The 25,727-nt window shown below is 37.0% G+C and overlaps 2 protein-coding genes and 1 pseudogene across 4 annotated transcripts; 2 read left to right on the top strand and 1 right to left on the bottom strand.

The window, feature by feature from the left end:
- Positions 1-993: 993 nt before the first annotated feature.
- LOC107805261 (histone-lysine N-methyltransferase ASHR1) lies at positions 994-8,488 on the top strand. Of its 3 annotated transcripts, none has more exons than XM_016629260.2 (14): positions 994-1,238; positions 1,324-1,463; positions 1,681-1,815; positions 3,197-3,251; positions 3,407-3,525; positions 3,759-3,847; positions 3,917-3,998; positions 4,791-4,895; positions 4,974-5,064; positions 5,150-5,269; positions 5,589-5,686; positions 5,861-5,930; positions 6,754-6,817; positions 8,156-8,488. In XM_016629260.2, exons 1-14 carry the CDS (start codon positions 1,106-1,108, stop codon positions 8,331-8,333), a joined length of 1,479 nt encoding a protein of 492 aa, XP_016484746.1. In that variant the 5' UTR covers positions 994-1,105; the 3' UTR covers positions 8,334-8,488. The 3 variants fall into 3 exon arrangements, with proteins under 3 accessions (XP_016484746.1, XP_016484745.1, XP_016484747.1); XM_016629259.2 differs by having other exon boundaries at positions 5,580-5,686; XM_016629261.2 differs by lacking the exon at positions 6,754-6,817 and having other exon boundaries at positions 5,580-5,686; positions 8,156-8,334.
- Positions 8,489-8,907: 419 nt separating this feature from the next.
- LOC107805262 (large ribosomal subunit protein eL15) lies at positions 8,908-11,030 on the bottom strand. The gene is made up of 4 exons (XM_016629262.2): positions 10,894-11,030; positions 10,493-10,659; positions 9,556-9,753; positions 8,908-9,453 (listed from the first exon to the last, which is right to left on the bottom strand). The coding sequence occupies exons 1-4, from the start codon at positions 10,895-10,897 to the stop codon at positions 9,208-9,210; spliced, it is 615 nt and encodes a 204-aa protein (XP_016484748.1). The 5' UTR covers positions 10,898-11,030; the 3' UTR covers positions 8,908-9,207.
- A 3,138-nt stretch (positions 11,031-14,168) lies between these two features.
- Positions 14,169-25,727, top strand: part of LOC107792340 (pyruvate kinase isozyme A, chloroplastic-like) — a 35,928-nt pseudogene continuing 24,369 nt past the window's right edge.

Raw genomic sequence — 25,727 nt, 5'->3', positions numbered from 1 at the left:
CAACCATTGCTTCTAACAGCTATGGAGTTAAATCTGTGTTCTCACAACCATTGCTTTCACCCTGTCTTCTTCTCACATCTTCTACATATGCTTCAAAGGGGCGTGTATTTTCTGCTTCTCCCCTTGTTTGCAATGTCAGAAAATTGAAGAATAGAAGTCCACAATTGAAGGTCATTCAAAGCATTGCTTTCGAAAATAGGATTTTTTGATTTTGTAAGTTGTTTGAATTGAGTATTGTTCCAATTGATTGAAAATATCAAAAGGAGTTCAAAATTTAAATTTGAAGTGATTTGGAATAGATTTAAGCAAGATTTGAGTTAAATTTAAGCAAAGGCGCAAGGTAGAAGACGAAGTCAGTTTTTTGTATAATTATGTATAATCTTGTATAATAGTGTATATGAGTGTATAAACACATCTTATACACTATTATATACTTTTATACACCTTTATACAAACGCTTGTAGACGAACTTCTTCCACGATTTTCAGTTACAATTCTTGTTCAAAATCAGTCCAAAACTCCATTAAATGACTTCAAATTTTATATACAACCTCCTTATACTATTTCTAACAATTCTAAATAACACACACTCTAAAATATTCACAAACTCAAATTCGAAATTTAAACTCATATATTTAAGCTTATTAAACATCTAATTTTCACCACCCAAATGAATTTGGTTTGTTGAACTAATATTTGAGTCACAATTACTGATTTAAAAATTAACTTAAAAGGTTGAACAATCTTTTTTAAAAATTAAATAGTAATTTCGAGAATCTATTGGAGTTGAATATTGAGTATTAACCTAATATTTTTGGATTAGTTGGTTAGAAATTGAAATATGGGCTATAAAATTAAAAAGTAGGGAGCCCAATTGTTCTTGTGCCAAAATTTTCCAAAAAAACCGAAACAAATAAAAAATCAAACTAAACTGTGGTAAAAAGCTACTCTATTTAGGATTGATTTATTTATTGTTTTAAAATCATTAAGATACATATAAGGATGTAAGTTTAACCCCATTTATTCGAACTTTCGAGGTCCATTTCTAATTGTTTATACTGTGACTTATGCTTCGACTGTAAACATTGTAGAGTTCTCAAGTCTCATGGCTCTGCAGAAGAAGATTTGTGCTTCGTCAATGGAGGAATTACAGAAAGCGTTGAGTGATAAGGGGCTAACAGTGTCTCCTGTGCCGAAAAAGGGTCGCTGCCTTTTCACTACTCGTGATTTCTCTCCAGGTCTTCCTCCATTTTAAATTCGTTAAAATTTAGGAACATACCTAAGGTTATGTGAAACTTAAATGGGTTTTTGTTTGGATAACAGGGGAAGTAATTATATGGGAAGAGCCATATGTTTCAGTTCCAAACAAATCATCAGCAAAATGTGAATGGTGTTTCACTTCAACTAACCTTAAGAGATGTTCTGCTTGCCATGTTGTTTACTACTGTGGTAATACATGCCAGGTACACTTTGTATACTTCAAAATTCAGTGTATCGGATTGCTGATTCAGATTTTTTTTTTTGGGGGGAGGGGGAGGGAATCTAAATGAAGTAACTTGGTCAGTGAGGGTTCATATAGCTGACCCCAACTTGTTTGGGACTGAGGCGTAGTGCCACAGATAGCTATTTGTTTTTTATTTTTGTTTGGGCTATTAATAATTATAGTGAAGCTAACTGCAGAAGTCAGATTGGAAGTTGCATAGGGTTGAATGCAAGGCTTTATCCAAGGTTGACAAGGAAAGAATAAAATCACTTACGCCCAGTGTAAGATTGATGGTCAAGCTTTATCTGCGGAGGAAACTGCAAGATGAGAAGGTCAGTTTCCATCTACTTCCTCTGTTTCTACAATTCAGTTGCTATGAATTTAATATTCTTATTAAGTGACTGTTTACTAGTCTGAAGTGAGTTTAAAAGCTGGATAACTGTACATCTTTCAAGAAGTGGGAGCATATGTAATATGTATAACTTGAATAATATTGTTATCACTAGATGTGATTCTTAAACATATTTGTTTCCTCTTCTGAGGTTTTTTGATGATATTCTGCACAAGTAAGTCAAAATGAGGTCTTTGCTTTCTGAAGTTACTTGGTTTGAAGGGTTTTCTGTAAAAAAACACAGGCAACTAAAGTCAATTGAGAAGGCTATCTAATTCCTTGAATCCTTTCAATTCTTTATGAAAATTATGTACCAGCTCGGTCGTGTCTTTGATTGAGCCAATCATACCAAGATAACCCAGCTAAACTTTTATTCCTCATAGGTAAAGCAATTTTTTATTCTTACAACTAAATTTAATGTGCCAAGGATCTGTTACATTCCTTATGGATACAGTGATGTGGCAAACGGATCACATTCAAAGAGAACACCTTTTTACCTCATCCGCCAAATATCTGCAAGCACATGGTTGTTTTCATCGACCATAGGAGTGAATTGCCATGGAAATGTCTATCAGACATCCTTAACATTTAGAAAGTGAAAAGATTCCGACAGAAGCCCTTTGTTTGGAAACTAGGGAAGTAAACGGAATTGAGGCTTGGCTAAGTTATCTATTTCCTGGGTTTAGCTTGGCAAAAGAAAGAAGGAAACTGAAGTGACAAAAATATGTTCCTCCTCAATCTGCTAAGGTCTCTCTTTCTTTTCGGAGGGAATCAAATCATAAAATTTTGAAAGGAGAATCAGTTTCTGTCAGCTCTTCTATTTACCTTTCCTCACTTCCTTCCTTTCCTAAGTTTCTAGACAAAGTGTAAAATCTTAATAAGTGCATGGAAATACCTAGAAGAATTTGCTGGTGGGAGGTGGCAGTATCCCATGGAATTAATCGAGGTGCGCACTGTTATCAAAAAATTACCTAGAAGAATGTTAACATCATCAGATTGTTTGGAATAGTTGATGGCTAGAAATCCAAAGTAATGGCTTCCAAACCATGGAAACCTCAATACGTGCTATATAAAAGTAGGTAAGTTTCCAAAGTAGCTGGAATATATGTTCCAGCAGGTTTAATCACTTCAGCGCTTTTCTTTCTGTTTATCAGATGTCATTGTTTCGAGTAATTACTTTGTCCTGATCACCTCTGATTTTATCTTCTTACCCTTGTTGGATTTGTCGTTCTCGATTCTCAACTTTGTCTTATAAAGTAGTCTTTCGACGATAGTATATGTTGGTTTTTCTATGAAGCGCTTAACTACTCTTTCATTGCCAGGTTATTCCAGCTACAGTCCTGGACAATTTCAATCTGGTGGAATCCTTGGTATCTCGTATCCTTCTGAGCTTATACTGATGGTTTTTTTTGGTTGCTGAGAAAGAGCTTATACTGACGTGTTTCTGATGTAATTTTGAATTATGCTTCATTAAGATCTATATTTGCTATGTGTTTGACCTTTTGTTGTTCTTAACAAGTTTGTTTCCCAAGATATCGCTGATATTGATGAGAAGCAACTTGTTTTGTATGCTCAGATGGCAAACCTTGTCAATCTGATTCTTCAGCGGCCTGAGATGAGTATAAAGGAGATTGCAGAAAAGTTTTCTAAGGTATAGATTGTGGGCCAGATACAACATTTCGCTTTATTTGTCTAAAAACTATGCAACTGTATGATGTGTTGCATAGGCCTGTCCATGCATAACGTCTGGGCCTTGTTCATGAAAACTGAGGCCGACGTGGCTGAAGTCTTCCCTTATTCACTTGTCTGGAAGCATAATCCTTTTTCCTACAGAATTTATTGTCTAACCTGGTGTACCACTGCTGTTTTTCTGAGAATGGGCAGTTCTCATGTAACGCACATACAATTTGTGACGCTGAACTGAAACCCCTGGGGACAGGACTTTATCCGTTGGTTTCTATAATCAACCACAGGTAATTGTTATAGTAACTTTCTTTCTAGCTAGTATATTTATTTCTCTAAATGGCCTTTTTGTGTTATAGTTGTTTGCCGAATTCGGTTCTAATATTTGAAGGACGAATGGCTGTTGTCCGCGCAGTGCAGCATATACCCAAAGGTACTGAGGTAATACATTGTTTTCCAAATTATTTTGATCAACCTCTATTAGTAAAAATTATCATTAATTGATAGAGTAGGTTATCCTTCTGAAAACCAAGCATAAGTTAGTTATTGAAAAAGAAGAAGAATTTGAGTTTTCCACTGAGTGATGCAAATCAGCCACCAAGAGGTGTTATCTGAGAAAGATGCTTTTCATTTGACCAAAAACTCCAATTTTGAGCAGGGTTTGTATTGTCGAATTTAGGAAGAATGTATAATGATATGCATGTCATTGTGATGATGTACATGATCAGCAAGCATTTACATCTTTGTCCTTGACAGTTGAATGTCCTTTTGGAAGTTAATTACTTTAAGATTCTTGTTTGCTTTTTTGAATTCTGTGTGGAGTTCAAAAGGAGACTGTAGAAAAGGTGGAAGAGAAAAAGTGGTGCACAATCAGTGAAGTGGGATTTTCTGATGGCTGAGCTTCCAATGGTTCTGATGATGTTGTATGTCAAAGAAAAAAGCTTCCAGTGGTTAAAATTGGGCCAATTTGTAAGGGTTTAGGTTTGAAACACATTACTATAGTATTTTGTTAAATTTGTCATTATTCTGAGGGATTCCTCTCTACAAACTTCTCCTGCTCTCCGTGTGCGGGTTTGGGCGTGTGCATTCTTGAATGTACAACAAGTTGATGGAACGATAAGTAGTACATGGATGTTATTTACTGGTTTTTAAGCAGTAAACTAGAAGCACAAGTAATAATATTGGCATCCAGAAATCACTAACTTTCTGATTTACTTGATTGTCTTTCAAAAGGTATTGATAAGTTACATAGAAATGGCTGGAAGCACTGCAACTCGTCAAAAGGCTCTTAGAGGACAGTACTTTTTCTCCTGCACTTGCATTCGCTGCATCAAGTTGGTATGTTCGTTGTATTGTCTAATTAGTCCTCAGTAATTTGGTTTCTGATCTCAAACTTATCACCCTGCTCATTATAAGGGCCAAAACGATGATATCCAAGAAAGTGCAGTTTTGGAGGGTTATAGATGCAAGGATAAGAGATGCAGTGGTTTCCTGCTTCGCGACTCTGGTATATGATCCTTGTCTCAACCTCATCTTATATCTGCATGATTGATCTGGTCTGCCTGTGACTTCTCAGTTTCTTGTGTTTGCAGGTAATAAAGGATTCAGATGCCAATTGTGTGGACTCTTTAGGGACAGGGAAGAAATAAAAATTGTTGTTAATGAAATGGAATCAATGTCAGAAAAAGCTTCATTTTCACTTTCCAATGGTCGTATCCTTTGAAGCCAGTGGCTGAGAATATCTAATCTATGTTATTGTGTATAAACACTACATTATAGCCTTCTAATTACTAATTTTAGAATAATCATCATATTTATGCTACTTCTAAAGATGATTTGAGCAAAGAATCTCCTCTCTATGTCTGCACAAGCTACATTCTTATGTCATAAGAGGAGGCACTTTTGATCAGTCCACCTGAGTGAGTAGAAGTGAGGAGGCGAAATGTTCCTTTAATTAATTTAAACAGTATTTAGATTATATTTAGTTTTGTTGGGAAAACAGACTGCTTTGACAGAATTTAGATAATAAAGATGCAAGTGTAATGTATAAAATGATTGAGAAACTTCAGCAGAAGCTATACCATCAATTCTCAGTCAATCTGATGCGCACACGGGAGAATCTTTTAAAGGTTTGATTTCCTTTACTGCAGTGTGTAACAGAAGAATGGTATAATCTATGTTTATTCCGTTGAGGAAACTTCTTTTTGCTGTCCCTAGGAAGATGCTGACATCAATCTTGTTCCAGTCATCTTTAATTAGTTAATACTTTTTTGGACCTGAAGAATGGATGTTTATTCGTTTAGATATTGATGGAGCTGCAAGATTGGAAAGAGGCACTGAAGTACTGCAGATTATCTATCCCGGTTTATAAGAGTAAGTTGGCACTACCTGAAGGTTCAAGAGAATTCTATTCAGCAATCACTATTTCAGTGCTATCCCTTAGTTTAGTATAATATAGTAGTAGGCCAGGTTCAAGACTTAAAACTACTTTTCCTGTCCCAAATTAATCTACCCACTTCCTGTTTTTAAGTTGTCTCAAAGCTGGGTCCATATTCTAAAACACTATATTCTTCAGTACTTCTTCAAATTTCTACTATAAGAAAGTACAATGAGATCCAGTTTTATATTTAATTCAATGAGGGAATTATCTCTGACCTTGGCCCCAAGTTTATACATGACAGTTTTTTTTACTTTCTCATTAATAATTGCGCTCAAATTAAAGAAGGAATCTAAATTCGAATGGAGAGAGAGCAGGTTTTTCTACATGCTTTAGCTATATTCCTTATTGGTGCCAGTTGAATGTCTGTGTAACAAATTCTTATCATCATGTCTTTATTTTGCTCATGCACCCCGGACCTTGCTGTTTTGCTCCTCTGCCTGGGATGTTACTAATTCTATTGCTTTTCTGTTCTTTCTGGTATTAGACATTCATCTTTTACCTGGAGATTGTTCGCATTCGTTCTGAAGGAACATTTGATTTGAGAAACGTATAGATTTGAGTTGCTTCGTAGTATAACCAAGAAACTTTCTTATGCTTCATTCGTATCACCAGCATATATAAGGAAGTAATGACTTTTTCTGAACTTAGTCATGCACTAAAGTTCTGTTTCCCAATCGTTATGTGCAGCTTGCTCAACATATGTACTTATTAGATGTACATGCTTTCTCCATATGGTAATATTTCTTCTTTTGATAGGAGTTTATCCAGAATGTCATCCTTTGCTCGGACTGCAATATTACACTTGTGGAAAACTTGAATGGTTAGAGAGCTTTTGGTTTTTCAATATATTGCGTTGCTTATTTCTGGCTTTTAACAGTTGTCTTCTTTCTATTTCATGTTTCATTATTTTGATTATCAGACATTTGTTTAGATCTAGTATATCTTGTTGCAATACTGCTCAAGCATATCCTGCACATGCCAACTTCTGGTGAAGTTGTGGCAATGCCTCTAGAGGCATGGGGAAGTTCGCGTACGGTTTGAAACAGGTGCTCGAGGTGGCTCGTAGTTTCTTGAACTGTAGTCTAGCCATTTACATTGTTAGCACTTATTTAAGAAAATGAGGACATGATTGTTAAATAGTAAACAGCACTTATATTCTAGTAAATAAAGGATTATAAGGAAAAGATAATATTTGAAAAGTACATTTAATAGTCACTCGAATTAATAAGTATTAATGTATATTAGATCATTACGGACTAATATATGTATGTGTATGCACTGATTGAAGTGTCTCAAAATTGAAAGTATTACCTAAGAAATTAGTTTGTCTTAAGTTCGACAGTCTCTAGGACTAGTGCCAAGCAGACTGTTGTACCAGACAATTACTGATATGGTTGCTTACACGAAACGTGTGTGCATAATATACTAGTAGTCCAGTACAATGTATGCATATGAAAGAGTATGTAACTGCAAAAGACGAATATGTATATTCGATAGTAGCCCATACTGATCCTCGATTCTTCTGTACATTCTCTTTTTAACTCTCACCAACACCCAGCACATGATAACCCGTACCATTATCTCAGGACTCCATTGTATAAGGGTCTAAAACTGCTTAGAGATCATTAAACAACTGTCTTTGTTTTTTAGTTTTTTGATGTGTGCTAAACTTTTGTCTTTATATACATATAGAATATTTTTAATCTGCTTAGTTTAAGTTGTTGAGATGCGAAAACTATCTTTCATCTTAGTTGATTAGATGTATTCTGCGACCATTTTGTGGTCTGGGGATTTGCTCCTCCTGGCTTATTCTGTTTTATTTTGCCGATCTTGGTCCTAGTAAACATCAGGAGAAAACAGAGCGAGTTCGACCAGTTGTGCAGGTCTTTGAGGATTTTTATACATTTATCAACTTTATCAACGATCCAAGATTTGCTAACTTCTGAAGTTATGTGACGTCAAAACTATTAATGAAGTTAGCGACAGTTTTCCATTGAGCAGGATTTATTGTTCAAGTTATTCAACTTGTTGCAAATTTTGAGCTTCTTGGAGACATGGAAAAAGCTGGAATCTATAGTTTTATACAATTCTTAAAGAAATGTCGAGAAAGTGGTGGTTTTGTTAATGATCTCCCGAGGAACTGTTTTGTTCATTACAGGTGGCTTGGTGAGACTGGGGAAGCATACAGGTCACTAGCCAAGGCAGCAGAGATACTGCGAATTACTCATGGAACAAACACTAATTTCATGAAGGAGCTCTTTGTGAAGATAGAAGAAGCTCGTGCGGAGTTCTCTTATAGGATTTCATCAACTTGGAAGATAGAAGAGGATGTTTGAACTGCATCCACAGATGCACATAATTTTGTAGACAATATATACAAAATTCTGTTATACCAGTTTGACAAAGGGTGGCCCCTCTTTCCTAATTATTACAATGAAAAGTTTCTTGTGAGATACTAATTAATTAGAAGGAAAATTTGTTCTATGACCAAGTCAGGCAGGGTAAAAAGGAATAACCTCTCCAAAAACTTAAAAGTACAAAAAAGTGGCCAATCCTCACGGCTTGAGCCTGCTCTCTCCTTTTGATGGAAGTTGAATTACTACTGAGAGAAAATATGCTATCTTGGCAGGTTCTTCTATCTTATATAAGACACTTGAGTATTGATTTTTGGAAAGGGGTGCAAGGCATGTTTCATAGGAAGGTGTAAATAGCTAAAACTATGTATTGTTGATTAAATTCCGAGTTCTATTTGGGGCCTGCATAACAGTGCAGGAATTCTCTATATGTGATAATATATTTTATTTTCGAGTATTTCTGCATTGAAGAACTAGAGTATGCTTTTGAACTTCAAGCTTTGCAACCAAGTTAATTAGAAGGAAAATTTGTTCTATGACCAAGTCAAAAACATGGTAATAAGGAACAACCTCTCCAAAAACTTCAAAAGTACAAAAAAGTGGCCAATCCTCACGGCTTGAGCCTGGATTACACGGGTCTAAGACAGACGTTTAAAAGAAATGAGCTGACATGTAGTAGCATCTAAAATGACCTGAAAAATATACCAGTATAACATAATAATCTATCATCATATTGCCCAACGCTCAAATCGAGCTGTTCTAAGAAGTTTCTGCAGAACTTGATTTCCAAAAAGGGATGAAAGGTCTACAACCGTGAAAATATAACAAGAAACTCTCTCTAAAAAGTCTAAGCATATCAACGGTAGCGACGTAGAGACAAAGTCTGGTTCCTCTTCCAAGTTGCCCTTCTTGAGGGGCGTTGCTTGTGGTGCAAGTGTCCTTTTCCTTGGAGACCCCTGTTTTTCTTGCCAGCTGAAGTCAGTCCACGAAGCTCTCTATGCTTGTGCACCGGGTTGCAGATCCAGTTGATTCTTGGGTCATTCCTCACAGCAGCATGGGCAGCATCAATCAGGATCACTTCAAAGTACTTATAAGTAGAATCCTGCAATCAACAACGTAAAAAGTTGTTTTGTATGACATGAGCCCAGAGAATCTGCACTGGTAGAAAATTCAAATTTTGCTAAGAGAGTCAACAGGCAAATACCTCGTTGATCCAGTAAGAATTAAGGACCTTTAGACCACCCAATTTCCTACCAGCACGCTCCTCAGCAACAGAGCGCTTACTGCGCTGAAACTTCAACTGGGTTACTCCCTGGTTGGTAGGCTTACCATACACAATACCTTTGGGTACAGGTCTCTTCCTTCCACCACGCTTTACACGAACACGGTAAACCACGTAGCCCTGCAAATATTATTGAACACAGTCACACGGATATAAATCAAAAGTAGACAACAAAGGCACCATTTCTAATATGGAAATGGAGAATTGACAATACTGTTACTTAGTTCTAACTTTGAGAAGTCATACAACAATTGCATGTACTACAAGAAAAAAACTGCAACTTGCTTGAATCCAGTGCATCAAGAAATTTCAGATGACAATGAATGGAAAGAGGGACATTATACTCTCATAGCAGCAACCTGTTAACAGAAATTACAGATGCTGCTCTACACAATTATTTACAGGGGCAATAAGAAGAGACACGACAATTATGGCTAAGCCGAGAAAGGAGCATATTTATTTAATCAGATATTGAATCAAATATTGCTAATTGTAATAGAATCGCATCAATTGAATACATGCCGTCAAAGGCAACAGAATTAAATCAAAAGTACAATCTCAATTGAACACACAAACTCAGGTTTTACCAGACCAAGTTCATTTTCACCTTAGTGCATCCAAGAACAAACAATTGTAGATTCAGAGAACTTAGCACACCCTACATATGAGTATAGGTACAGATTTGCAATATGCACGACTGAAACCTCTCAGCAAGTGACATTGTCAAAAATATCACAAACAACAACTATGCCTCAATTACAAGCAAGTAGGGATTGACTACAAGAATCGTCACGACACATGTCACTACATTTAAGCTCAACTCAACACCGTCAAATATCAGAACGAAAAGAAAAAGTACCTGCTTGGCTTTGTAGCCGAGGCGTCGTGCCTTGTCAGGACGAGTAGGTCTAGTGACACGCACTATGGATGGGAGCTGGCGGTACTCCCAGCACCTCACCCTCTGCAAAAACCTCATCACATCCGACTGTTTCTTCCTCCATAGCTCAGACACGTAAGTATAGGCACCTACATATCCACCACATAACAAACCACAATCATTTTCCAGAAAAACACAATATAAGCATATCCTGTATTTGCATGATCAAACCAGCATTACCAAAATTCCAACAATTACATTTCAAACACTAAAAATTGCACCATTATTTTGACATGAATAAAGCGACCCTCATTTTGACATGAATCAATATCAAACAAGAAGGGTAATGCAGAGATAACTGAAATAAAATTAGATAAACATACCCATTGTAGTGCGGCGGAACTCTCTCCTCTTACTCAACTATTACCGGTGAAGTTCCGCCTTAGGGTTTTGTGGGAGACTGGGTTTTTAATGACCTCTTGGGCTAAAGACCAATCGGTCCATTGTCCAAATTCCAAAATAGAGTAATTTTACGTATGGTTTGCACGAGGTAGCCGATTTAGGATCCCTATTTAAGGAATAGCCGAATTTACAAAGTTTTTAGAGCTTAACCGCCTCATAATTAATTTCAATTTTCAAATATGTGAGTCTTAAGTTAATATCAGGGGTTTAAAGTTTCCAAATTTAGAGTGAGGCTGAAGTTTAAATTCAGACATGAGGTCTGAAGTTAGACCGAAAAAGATACTGTATAACCGTTGTAAAAATAATAGTCGAAAAATGTATAAAATTTATATATTTTTTGTATATATATACATTCTGTATATTATATACAAATTTTATACACTTTTTCAGCTACCAAATATAAATAATTTCTGGTGTGGGTTAAAAATGATAATACCCCAAGTTAGACAGTGGAAGAGCCCAACTTCACATCCGAAGATCTAAATTTAAACTTTGGCTTTTAAAACTTCAAATTTTAGGTATGAATTTAGGTTTTGGCAAAGTATAAATTCATATCAGAATGTTTGAGTAAGAAGCACCAACAGATTCAGTGAAGTTTGTCAAAATTAATTAAATTTTAACTACTTTAATAAACTTGATATATATTAGTAATATATATTAAATAGGGGTGTTACAAGCAGTTACACAATGTCATCCTATTGTAATTACACCATGTGGACACTCTTAGAAGTTCGTTATTTTTTCACAATTAAAATTAAACTCTTAATTTGAATATTAATTTCAAATTTTAAACTTTCGAACTTTAGATCACTAATTTAAAGCTTAAAATAAGTGGTCAACTTCTAAATATAAGGCTATAAAATAGACTATTTGCAAATCAACTCACCCTGAGGCAGGAATGTGGTAATGACGTGGGGTGGTCATTTTTTAACCTACCATTTAAGGTTTAGTCACCAATTTTAAAGCTGAGCAAAAAGAGTCATTTTTCTGTTATAATTAATACGAAAAGACTTTCTTTTATCCTTTATTCATCTTTTTTTTTTCTTTCAAAACCTCTTTTCTTCGGGAAAATTACATGATATACTCATTTGTAAAGCTCACTTTCATGATATACCTAAGTTTTGAAATTACATCAAATATCTCAAAAATATTACACGCTATACCTCCATATATTCTAAAACATATAACGATATTCTACTTTGGAATACAATCCAAATCTAACTTACCATATATTCTAATTTGAAATACAATATTTTAACTAAACAGACCATAATGTTTTAATTTTGAATATATTATTCAAACTAAAGATACCACAATATTCTAATTCGAAAAATCCAAACCTAGCTTACCATAATATTTTAATTAAGAATACAATATCCAAACTAAACATACTATAATATTCTAACAAAAACAAACTATAGTATTCTAATTTGGAATACAGTATCCAAATCAAATATACTACAACGTTTTAATTTGGAATACAATATCCAATGCAAATATACAATAATTATTAATTTGGAATACAATATTCAAACTAAATATTCTACAATATTCTAATTTGAAATACAATATCCAAATTAAATATATCGCAATATTCTAATTTGGAATATACAGTATTATATTTTAGAATACAATAGGTATACATGGTAAAATAATTTTATAAAGTAGGTATACAGAGTAAAATAAATATTTTAATGGTCTATGGTGTTAACTGATATTTTCAATGGGCATACCGCGTAGATTATCCCTTTTCTTTTACAAACCCTTGTTTCTTTTCTAAACTAAGGAGAAACTCATATAATTGTTAGGAGTTGAAAAGTACTCGAGGAAATTATAGGTGCAATTCAGGGACGATTAGTGTCGGGAGTTGAATGGAAAAAGTAAAAGAAGAAATATTTGTTTGACCAAAAAATATAATCCTTGGTTTAAATAATTAAATTTATGATATGAAGGGATAAACCTAATTAACAATAATATCTCTAGATGCGAGTTCCGAAAGTGTGATTAGCGTTGGACAGATCTGGTAGAAATATAGTGATGGTGTGCAATAATCATTCCAAGTAACATGAGCAATAATACATGAGCAATAATAGAATATTTAATGGCAATGAATAACAATAAATGACATTTAAGTAAATATAAGGAGTGCTTCACCCAATAAAGGATGAACTAGGTGGTTATTTCCTCCTGACAATGATGAGTGACAGATAAATCCTTGAATGTTCGAATTATACGCGGATCTGATGGAAAGTGGGGAATAATTTGGACAAGAATCTTGATGAAAAGGTCCTTCTTGTATCATAGTAAGAGAGAGAATCTTTAGCCAAAAATTTGTTCTTACATATGAAAGTTCACGTGCCTCACATCATTGGCCCTTCTTTTTATATATATGAAACATATTTCTAACAAACTTTAATAGTACAAACCGCAAAGAATATTCGCTGGAATATTCCCTTTAATATCTTATTTCAAAAACTAGTCGTTACAACTTCATCAGTGATGTTCGACCTCGACTATTATCGACATCTCGATCACGACTCCTGTCGACTCTTTGGCTATGAATATTTTTGCTTCTTGGCCTATCTCGACTAATGACTACTGGAGAATTCTTCCTTCGGGCTATTCGTATTTCGAATATTATTTGACAGATTTCGACCAATACAGTTAGTCCCCCACTTATTGAGGCCGGCCTCAGGCGGGCTTAATGAGCGGATTCTGTTTGCCGTGGTCGAGATGATTGGACGAGTGGGTCGGTCGTGATGTTTGAGGCGAGTTGGCAACGTGGCCTTTCATGAGCCGCAACTTTTGGGGTTACGTTGTTCCTAGATCAGAGTGACGTCATGACGTCAAATGTCATTATGATGCATTTTCCTGATGCGTTGCATCGTTTCGCATGCGTCTTTTGGTTGGATCTGCCGCTTTGATAGTGGTGCCAAGTAATGATGACCTAATTTCTTGGTTCTGACGCCTAAGCTCTTATAAATAGGGATGTGAAGATATAATCACAAGTTTTACAGATTTCCCATATCGAAACCTTGTGTCTTCTTATTCTTCCATTGTTGTGCATCTCCTTTCCCTGCCCTAGCGATCCTTGTTGTTTTTAACTCCCCGTTGCTTTGAATAGTCTCTATTTCGTTGGAAATATGTCTAACGTATCTTCTTGTCCAGCAAGGAAAGTGACATGGTTCCCTTAGCGATGGTTTTCCCTCCTCAAGTGGAGGGCGTCTCCGTTGTTGTTGAAGACGAGAACTTCCATACGGTGGAGGAGATAATTCCTCGTAGTGAGAAAGCCAGGTATAATTTTACAAAGGCGCCTGAAGCTGAGCCCTAAATCTCTGAGTCGGCGATGAAGGAGGCCGATTTATTAGAGCTTAGGGCTAAATAGGCATTCCCGCTTGCATCCACTAGTGAAGGAGTTTTGCTATTTCTATGGCGTTTGGAACTCAACTCGTACCGTATATCTACAAGCTCATAAAGGTGTCACGACCCTAAAACCGACTCAGTCGTGAAGGCGCCTATCGTAATACTAGGTCAGCCGACACAACTCCCAAGTTAACCATTTAATCAATAATAATTCGTTTTAAGCTTTTAATTAATCAAATATCTCAAAATGTAAGTCTGAATGAATAGTGCAGAAATAATATACAAGCCCGACATCGGGATGTCACAAGTCACGAGCATCTATTAAGTTCTGAGTACAACAAGAGTTTAAGAATGTACTAAATACAGTAGAAGGAAGACAAGAGGGAGAAAAGCAGTGCTGCGAACGTCGGGCTACCTTGCTAACTCCAATGATTCTGCCACTGAGCAATCAACACCCATTACCGTGTCCAGAACTACCTGAGTCTGCACACAAGGTGCAGGGAGTAATGTGAGTACGTCAACTCAGTGAGTAATAAAAGTAAAAGCAGTTGAGAGATAAGAAAACTCGTAAAACACAGCAAAATTCCACAAAGAGGCAGTGTAACCAATACAATACAATAAAATAGTGAGAACTTGTAAAAAAACACATTAGTTCAGTATAAGCTTCTTTGAAACATCTTTTAACAGTTAAACGAGTGAATGAAAACAGTAAGAAAAGGTAAACACATAAAATCAACCCCTCGGGCAAAATACCAACAGAACTAGCCCCTTGGGCTATCTCACAATCACTTGTATCAGCCCCTCGGGCAATAACATGGAACAATCTCAACTCCTCGGGCTAATCACATCACACACTGGGTACTTGTGCTCACTGGGGGTGTACAGACTCCGGGAGGGGCCCCTTATAACCCAAGCGCAATATCAAGCCATCTCGTGGCATGATCAATAGGCTCCTGGCCTCATATCAAGCCACCTCATGGAATAACAACTCAGGCCCTCGGCCTTATAATCTTAAATCAGTACAATACTGCTGCGATATGTAGCCCGATCCCATAATAATCTCACAACACATGCCCTCAACCCTACTCAGTCAGAAATCTCTAAAAGCCACTCGGGCACAGTAAAATATGATGCTCAGCTCAAAATATCATTTAAGATGTCAAAACAGAGTAAAACATGGTTGAGTTATGAAAATAATAGAATATAGCATGACTGAGTACAAGTATAAAGTCAAAACAGTGATGAATAGTGGTAAAAATCCCCTAAGGGTCCAAAACAGTTGGCACGAGGCCCAAATATGACATTCAACCCAAAACATGATGATATCAAATAATTTTTAATCAAATACGCAGTAAAACAGTCATTCGGGATGGACTAAGTCACAATCCCCAACAGTGTACAACTCCACGCTCGTCGTCTAGCATGTGCGTCACCTCAAAATAGCACAACGATGTGAAATTCGGGGTTTCATACCCTCAGGACAACATTTACAATCATTACTCACCTCAATCTGATCCAAAATCTAGCCCGCAATGCCTTTGCCTCTCGACTCGGCCTCCGAATGATCCAAATCTAGCCAAAAGCAGATTCATACCATAAAAAATATGCTAAGGGAACAAAGTCCATTCGAAAATATCCAATTTATACCAAAAATCCCGAAATTGGCTAAACCTGGCCTCGGCCCACGTCTCGAAATCCGATAAAAATTACATCAATAAAATCCTTATCCTCTCACGAGTCCATACATACCAAGAACATCAAAATCAGACAAATTGCCTAATCGAGAAGGAGCTGGATTTTGAGTTTGTCCCTGTTGATATGGCCTCTAGCGAACACAAGAAGCACCCTTACCTTTCCCTCAATGTAAGCATAATTACATTGAGTCTATTGTTAGTGATTATTCACATATATATATTTATGTTCTGGAAAAAGAAACCCGTTGAATAGAGTCTCCGCCTGCCTCTACTTACCACCATTCCACTTTTCAGCATATTGCAATTGACCATTGATAAAGATGTCTCATTTTATCATTTTCTCCAACTTTAGCTTTGAACATGGGGATTCATGCCCCCTCTCTAAAAATGAGATTTTTTTAAACAGATGCAGCCTTTTGGTCAAGTACCAACATTTGAAGATGAGGACTTGAAGCTCTTTGGTAAGTACTTTTGCAATTCTTGCAATTTATATATATGAACACAAAGGTGACAAAATATGAAAGGATTTAAGTTTATATACAACTAGTGTAAAGATTTTCTACACTATTCTGTTTGTGAGCACGTGATTTTTGCCCTATATGAATTATTCCCATAAATTCAAACAAAATAAATTTTTCCCAATGTTTGCAATTTCGTGGATTTTTGTAGCATTTTTTGTTGATTGCCTGCATTTATTTGTGCACGTTTATTTTATTTAATTCATGAAAAATACAAAAAATATATTGCATTTGCATTTAGGATTTAATTTTGCATCTTTAAATTAATTAGTAATTTAGTTGTTACAAAAATAGAAAAATCACAAAACTAACCCATTTTTGCACTTAGATTCGAATCTTGTAGTTTTCTTTAATTTGGTAATTAATTAGTTGTTGTAAATATTATTTTGAGTAATTGATCTAATTTGGTGGGATAATTTGGTTTGGGATTTAATTTAGGTTTTATTTTTAATTTTTTATTTTGAAAAGAAAAGAAAACTTGAAATTGAAAAAGAGAAAAAGGTTTTGAAACAAGAGAATTTGAATTTTGGGCTTATCAATTGAATTTCCCCCCAGGCCCAAACAATTTTCCCCTGAGACCCGCCCCACCCGCCTGGCTGACCCGGCCCGCCCCACTCGCCCAAAATATAATCAGACAATGCGACGAGCCCTAAATCCCAAGCGCAAAAATGGGCGTTACTGTTCTTCTTCTCCAACAAGCTTAAATTCGTCCCTAAATTACTCAAATCCATGGCGAGTGAATCCAATCTCAAACCACGCGTTCCCTCCTTCTCTCCTTTTGCCATTTCTAACGGTTCTGACACCAAAGATTCCCCCTCCTCTCACTCGCTCGAATTTGAGATATAGCACGCGATTGGAAGGTTCTGAGAAATATTCGTTGGATGAGTGTGAGGCGTTGGATTGATTTCACTCAATCCGAGCCCCACATTCATCAGGGGTTTGTTTTCAAAAAGGGACCTCATCCGATTTTGAGGGCGGAGATTTTTGGGAGTAAAAATTTGGAAGGGAAAGGTTTAAGGATTTTCTGGAGCTTCTCATTTTCTATTCTCTGAAAAATTTCTTCTAAAAGTTTCTCTAAAAGGCTCAAAGAGTGAGATACATATATATTTTAGTTTTTGAATATGGTTTTTGAAGTTCCAAAGAGATAAAATGAATTGAGGTCATTCGATTGGTAGTGAGATTCAAGTTCGTCGACTTCGATTTTCTACTGTTGTCCTACTGCTTCGCTGCTGAACCTCGCTAGGATCTTGGAATCCAAAAGTGTATTTGCTGTTTCTTCTGTAATTATTATAAAGGGAATTTGCAATTTCAGGTTCGATTTCCTCTTTTATGTGACCTTATTCTTTAAGTGTTCATGAGCTATAAGATCCTATCTAGAATGGTTTGTTATGTTCTGTGATCGAACTTCATGGAGGAGTCGAGCTTGGGTTCATCATTTAGTCCCGATTCGTAGTCGAAAATGATTTATGACGCGTTATTCTCGCTGATGAATCTCTTCTCAATGGTGTGATGTACTTGAGTATGTTCAGTCTGTAAAAGTTGATTTTGACTGGTCGTCCTCTATGCTTATGTGCTTTAACTGTTATTATGGTGTCGAGTTTTCATTTGAGTCAAGATTTCGTCATTTTCAAATGAACGATTGCGTTCAGCTTTGAGATTGTATGGATTCTTGAAGGGTGTCACATTACTGTTAGTTTAGGACGACTGGTTCTCCTAATGTTTGCAAAGTTGTCCTGTTATAGTTAGTTAGTCTGTTAGCATAAAGCTGCTCTTGTCTGTTGAAATTGGGAGGTTGAATCATAGGTTTGCTTGATTTTGAACATCATAGTATGAGTATGAAAATCGAAGTTGTGATGGGATCAGTTTCTATTGGAGTTTCTCTCATGAAAAGAATGTTCTGTTCATTACTTGCTTAGCTGTTTCAATTTACCACCTTGAGGCATGTTGAAATCCATCTTATTTGGTGAAGTCTGTTGGGCACCTTAACTAGCTGGATTATTGTTAGAAAAGTGTGAAGGCATCGTGTCACTGCTTGTCGCTGTCATGAATATTTCTGTTTGTCTGGTTTGAGTTTGAACTTTAAATAAGTGTTGAGAATGTCGCTCGAAGTTTTCTGCCCTTAACATAAAAATGCCGATAATGTTAAATAATTTTCATGACTCTTGTGACCACGTGATTTTTTCCCTATATGAATTACTCCCACAAATTCAAAACAAAATAATTTTTCTCATTGTTTGCAATTTTGTGGATTTTTGTGGCATTTTCTGTCAATAGTTTGCATTTGTCTATGCACGTTTGTTTTATTTAATTAATAAAAAATACAAAAAATATGTTGTGCATTTATGATATAACTTTGCATTTTTAAGAATTAATTAGTAATTAGTTATTAGTTATTTTATAAAAAAAAGGAAAATCACAAAATAGTTTAATTCGCACTCTTTAATTTTAACTTTGATTTTGAGTAGTCCTTTTTTAATCTGTTTTTAATTAATTTTGATAATTTTTATTTAGGTTTAATTAGTATTTTTCAGGTTAATTAGGTTCTAGGATTTAATTTAAATTTGAAAAAAAGAAGAAAAAAGAATTATTTTGAAAAAAAATGGGAATTGAAAAGTTAGAAAGTTGGGCTGTCTTGTTTTAATTTGTCCAAGCCCAATGTGAATTCCCCTATGGATACCCGCTTAACCCAGGCCCAAAACCCGTTATTTTACCCGGTCCAAGGAGTCAGTCGCCCAAGCCTTCGAAAAGACGCAGTACGGGATTGGAACTACGTCGTTTCAAGTTCAGTGTAGCCTCAACAAATCTGGGCCCTTCATCTTGTTTCATCTAACGACCTAAAACACTTCTCTATTCTCTTTTAAGACTGTCCAAAATTCCTCTGAGATGGTCAGTTCCCAAACACCCTTCACTTCATCTCCAGGAGCCCTAATCTGCCGCCCTAAAAGCTCACCATCATCGCTGGTGGCGGCGCAGCCTTGCACCACCCTTACCCGCCTCAAAATCACATCATAGATCCCCTCATGCCAAATCCATAACCCGTTCCCTTCAAATCACCCTTAAACCCTTCGAATCTAAGATCGAAGGTCGGGCACTTGAAACTTAAACTACCCAAATCCACTCAAATTTGCACCCCCACAGTCACTACGTCTCTCCAAACCCAAAACTCCACATTATTTGCCCGAATGAACCTAGATTTTACCGAGTTTGGGATCTAAGGCTAAATCTGATTTCAAAACTGGAGTCGAGTTGAAATCCTTTGCTCGTCAGGGTTCGAAGCTCGCCTTAACAGGGCATTCTTGTTTGAGGGAGTTCGTTAAGACGAGTTTCTCACCCTTGAAGAGCAGTTCGAGTTGGCTAGTAGATTCGCCTCTATTTTCATCTGTTGTGGTTAGTCATTTCGTTTTCTTTCTTTTCTTTTGATTGCGTTGTCCGTATTTGTCCTCTCCGGTGTTCTTCTTCTCTCTTTTTTTTCTTATTCAAATATGTTTGCATGATAGGCCTTTGAATCCGTATGGTTCTGCATTGGTCATTTCTAAATTCCTCTAATTAATCTTTGTTACAATTATGTGGTTTAGTTTGATTTGGCCCATTAGGTTTGTTTTAATTTCATTGAGTCAGATTGTCGCGACTTTCTTCTTCTTCCAAACTCGTCGTGTGTGGGTCTTTGTTTGGCTTGGGCCTGCATTACATGCAGACGGGCCCATTAGATGAGGCCCAAAAGATTGTGGGGGAAGTTTTGGGTCTGCCAGTCGTTTAATAGGTTCCAAGTTTCAGATACGGGTAATTGTAATTATTAGTAGTTTAGGGGTAAATAGTAGCTGTTTAAGGGGTAGTTCAAGGATATTAGGCAGGGGAATCTTTTGTAACTTCATTGGGAAGCTTCTAGGAAAGTGGGGGAAGAGATTGGCTTGCAAAAACGGATTTGAATTGGGGTCTGAACTGAAATAATAAAATTGGGGAAAGGGGTGAATGATAATTAACAAAGCTATTACTGCTGCCCTAAAACCCCCTCTATAAAGTCCCCATTTCCTGAATTTCTGAGGGGTATCAGACTTGGAAAGATTAGAAACGGCTGAAAACAAAAATACTGAAGGGGTTTGAATAATCAGAAGAAAATACAAAGACAAATCACAAAATTACTATTACATTGAAGTTTTTTCTATAATTCTTGGTGGTTTTCAAATTTTGAAGTAATTTCTGATGCCTTCTGGGCTCGAAATGATCTAAGGAAGTGGGATTGGTTGTTGTTGATCTGTTGATTTGCACTACTACACTGTTGTTGATTCCTCATCTTCTCTTGCTTAAATTTTTGTCCCCAGGTACTTCTCAGACACCCATGAATGTATGAAATGTGAGCTTGAAGCCATGTAATCGACTGGAAGCCCAAGATGCACATTAGTCTCCTGACATTGAATATTAGCTGTATTTTCTTAAAAGTTCTGTATTAATTTAGTACATCTACGGTCCATTACGTTCATTCATGTCATTAAGATTTACTATGAATTCATTTATAGTTTCATGTTGGATGGCTTGCAAGAAGAACACCTCTTGTCGGGGTTTATTTAAATGCATTTGGTTTAAAAGCTGCTCCATGCTTAATATAATATGTATTCCTTCATGTTGCTACTTTGCAAATTTGGCTTAAGCTATGTTTTCTCCGTCCATCAACTTGTTATTTTAGTTCTTAAAGAATTGAAGTGTGTTTGACATCTGGTGGAAATTTTGGTATGTGTCTTTGGTTAAAAACAAACTTTCTTGGTTGAATATGTGGAATTTTCATTATAAGTTAAAGTCAAATTACATATGGAGTCACAAACCTCTTAATTCTTCGGCTGAGTGAATTTTAGCTTTACTCCTAAAAGTTATGTTGTGGTCAGTTAGTCTATGACATTTGACCATGTTCTTTGTTTATGGACTTGACAGTAGTTTAGCATGATTTGAGGTCTTAATGTTTCCTTAGATTGATGTGCGATGAGATTGTTAAGTTAATTTTACAACTTAATGCTGAATTTTGAAAGTTAGTGTTGGCAAACGTACTTAAATGCTGGATGTTGAATTATGAGGTTAACGTTTGAGCAAATGTAGTGGGCTCGTTGTTGGCCCAAATCCTTTTATGTGATTGAAGGTGCCTAGTGTTATCAAACACGGGCTTATAACTGGTAAGGGCAATTTGAACATTAATTTAGAGTAAAGCCAACTTTTGGACCTCTTTTTAGTCAGTTAAGCATTGCCCTTCACAATTAGAAATCGAGGTGTGTCACTGGTGAATCTTCCATGGCCCTCGCCAACTTGAAAACGCGTAGTTGCTTTAGGCGCGTAATTTTAAATTAACTTCCTTAAACTCGGGTGTGCATTTCATGTGACCCAAATCCAAATCTCAACAACGTTAGATAAAATATGTTGCGGATCGCGGGTGTACTTCATGTGGCATGGTCCAAGGCGTGTTTTAAATAGCGTTGAATCTTCTTAAAAATGATCAAAAGCAGTTAATAAATCAAAATCTACCATAGGTTAAAATATGTGTTAAAATCAGATAAATAAGCCGATTATAACAGTTGAGCGACCGTGCTAGAACCACGGAACTCGGGAATGTCTAACACCTTCTCCCGGGTTAACAGAATTCCTTACCCAGATTTCTGTGTTCGCGGACTGTAATATAGAGTCAATCTTTCCTCGATTCAGGATTTAAAACCGGTGATTTGGGACACCATAAATTATTCCAAGTGGCGACTCTGAATAATAAAAAATGATCCTGTTTCGATTGTCACTTTAAGTTGGAAAAAACTCCTTTATATACCTCCCTTTCGGGGGTGTAGAAAAAAGGAGGTGTGACAGCTCTAGCGACTCTGCTGGGGATCGAACCCAGAATCTCTGGTTCAGGGTTCAGAATTCGAGCTTAGATGAATTATTATAGTTGGCTTTATTAATTATCTGATTTTATTACATGTTTGGGCCTAATGTGCTAAGTGTTGCTTTTACCGCTTTGATATTCTGTGAACTGTATATAAACTAGTGTGCACTTCGTGTGGCTTCTCTTCTGTTAGAGTCATATCCCAAATTTTAGAACGAGGTTCGGACAAGTTGCAAAGCCGGTGAAGCTTCTGTATTCCCGGTACGCTGCCCTCTCTCGGCTCGAGTTGTCCGCTCGGGTAAGCCAGGTCTAGAACAATAAACCCAGGTTTTAAACCTAGTATAACAAAGCCTCATGCCGGATCCCTAGTAGGAACGCTTATCTGCATCATGTGCATCTAACTTTGGAGACTCAACACAGGGGTTGGGTCTGTATAGGACAAGTGTACCAAAAATGAAAAGACCATCCTGATGCATCTTACTTGCTACTTGTGCATTTATTTGATTTGAATTTGCATGTTGACCGGCTTTTGAATAATGGGAGAAAGTTGGAAAAAAGAAAATAGCAATGTGAGGGTTAAGTGAGTTAAATCACCTATTTTGGAAAATCCAATGTCCAAATGGTACTGAAACTCTGCCAATTTTTTTTTGAGAAAATGAAAAAAAAGAAAGGGTTTTGTTTTGAAAAATAGTTGGTTTTATTTTATTTGTTCGAACTACGCCAGTTTGATTTTCACAAGGTGTGAGATATGTAGGCAGCCCCCATCGGGTCCAACTTACCTTTTGCAAAAATAGCCTAAAAGAACAAAAAATTTAATTTTATTGCAAATAAGTAAGGTGATGTCATTCTTGTCTAAAATAGCCGAATGTCCCCAAAGGGGTGTCGGAAGGCTGTTTTTGCAAGAATAGCCACCTTTGGTCATTTTTCAAGGTTTTTGCCGGTTAGCGAACACAACCTTAAAATCTTCGTTTTCGGAGTGCTGAAAGGCCGTATTGGCAAAGCCGGATATTTTTGTGAAAATTTTGAAAAAATGGTCATTTTTCTTGAGTCAAAATGAGTCATGGTTTTCTTTTAATTAAAATCACCTTAATAAATGTGCAGGATGAGCACAATTCAAAATGAACCTTTCTCAGTCTGTGAAGAGATCCCGTTGGAGCTACATATGTGGTGGCATGATTTGGGGGACAATAGCAGGAAAGTTGTGATAAAAGCATTGGGTGGTCTTGTCGGGCTCTTGAAGGTTAAGCCGAGAAAGGACATAATTGAGGCCTTGGTACCATTTTGGGACCCAGCACATAATGTATTCCACTTTGCTGATTTCGAGTTAACTCCTACACTGGAAGAGATAGCAGGCTACACCGGTTTCGAGGGGAATCTTAAAAATCAATATCCGGTAGCACCGAGAACAGTAACCCCTCACAAATTTTTGGACTTGTTAAGCATCAGTCGGGACATCCGAGACGGAAATTTGGCCAAAGGATTCTGTACCTTCTACTTTTTGTACCAACGTTACGAGAATCCCCATGGCTTCGAGATGCCAGATACCGGTCTTACTCACGCGGGAAACCAAGACAAGTGGGAACCTCAGAGAGGATTAACTTTTATAATGGCGTTCCTGGGTATTTTTATTTGCCCTAGAAAAGACGGGAACATAGAGTTGGGACTCGTGGGGATAACCGACTTTATGATGAAAAAGGCAAATAGGACCATAGTGTCGATGATTTTGGCAAAAATTTACCGAGCTCTGACCCTTTGTCGAGAAGGGGGAAAGTTCTTTGAAGGGTGCAATATGCTGTTACAATTATGGATGGAGGAATACCTTTGCCACCGTCCTGGATACTTGAATTATGGTATTACTGGCCTCGAGTGCATTGAAAAACATGAAAAACGGGTAGAGGGTTATGAGTTCCCGGATGGTGCAGAAGCATGGCATGCTCATTTGAGATCTTTGACTGCAAATAAGATCGAATGGACATTCGGGTGGCTCTCAGTCAGTGAAGTAATTTATATGTCGGTTGAGGTATGTTTTCTGCTGTTGATGGGTCTTCGGAGTATCCAACCTTATGCTACGCACCGAGTTCTACGTCAGTTGGGCCGATACCAGACCATCCCACACGATGAGGATTTGAGTCGGTAGGTTATTGAGTTGGAACCAAAAGCCGCTTTTCCAGAAGAAAAAGTGCGTTGGATTTGGCATCAGTGCAGATTCTTAGAGCCTAAAACTCAAGTACGAGATCTATCCAAAGGCGAGGTGGAGCCTAGTTACATTGCTTAGTATGGTAAAAGATCCCGAGTTTATCATGAGCCCGAAAGGCCCACAAAGAAACTCCATGTCCAACAATTTACCGATGGAGCACAGGTGTAACGGGACTGGTTAACCAAAGAAAATGAGTACCGAGCCACCATAAGTAGGTTGGAAAAGTAAGTCATGGACCTTCAGTTTGAGAATGGGTTGCAAGCCACCGCAGATGAAGGCGAGAAAAAGAAATTAACTCAGGAAAATGAAGCCCTCAAAGCTCACATCCGGAAGATGAAAATAGCTGCTAGAAACCCGAAAAGAAGCCGAGCGGATGAAAGGCTTATAAGCAGTCTGAAAAAGAAAGCCCTTGAGTGTCAAGATGACCTAGAAAAGTCTGAGGCCAGTCTAGCGAAAGTCCGGGCTCAATTGGTGGAAAATGCAAAAGGTCAGACACAGTTTGTGCAACAAATGAAGAGAAAGTATGAAGGGACAATCACCAGCCTGAAAAGAAAAGTAACTACTTTTGAGAATGAGGCAGCCAAGCAGGCTAAAGATTTCAAAGCTGATAGGGAACACTGTTATGATTTGATGGCTCGGATGGAGGAAGAAATGCAACAGTTGCAAAATTAATATCTCCATGACACTCAGGTGTTAGAAGCCCGGAATCAATAGGTCGGGCGTCTGCTTCAGGAAAAAGGTAGAATCCGAGAGCGGGTCAGAGCCATTGCCGACTACATTATCATGAAATGCCAAGCATGTGAGGATATGACTTGCACCACTTTCCTTGTGGCAGTGATGATGTTTGTCCGACAGATAATGAGTGATTTGGAGAGGCTTCAAAGGGATCTTGCATATAGGCCCATGGCAAGACCGAATGATGTCCCGCGGGCCCTAGGAGCATTTGAGGCATTAATGTATTCATGATTTTCATTAGAGTTTGTTAGTCTGTTTGCGAGTCTGTATTTTATTTTATTGGAGTTTGTTAGTTGGTTTTCGAGTCTGTTGTTTTCACCTTTCTGTCAGAGTCTGTTGGTTTTGTTTTGAGTCAGAGTCTGTTAATTTCCCTTTTCGAGTCTGTTAATTTTATAAT

This window comes from Nicotiana tabacum, chromosome 8 (genome assembly GCF_000715075.1).
Source record: "Nicotiana tabacum cultivar K326 chromosome 8, ASM71507v2, whole genome shotgun sequence".
In the NCBI taxonomy this organism is placed as follows: domain Eukaryota; kingdom Viridiplantae; phylum Streptophyta; class Magnoliopsida; order Solanales; family Solanaceae; genus Nicotiana; species Nicotiana tabacum.
The sequence above is the reverse complement of the archived record's forward strand: the minus strand, read 5'-3'. Positions and strand labels throughout refer to the sequence as shown.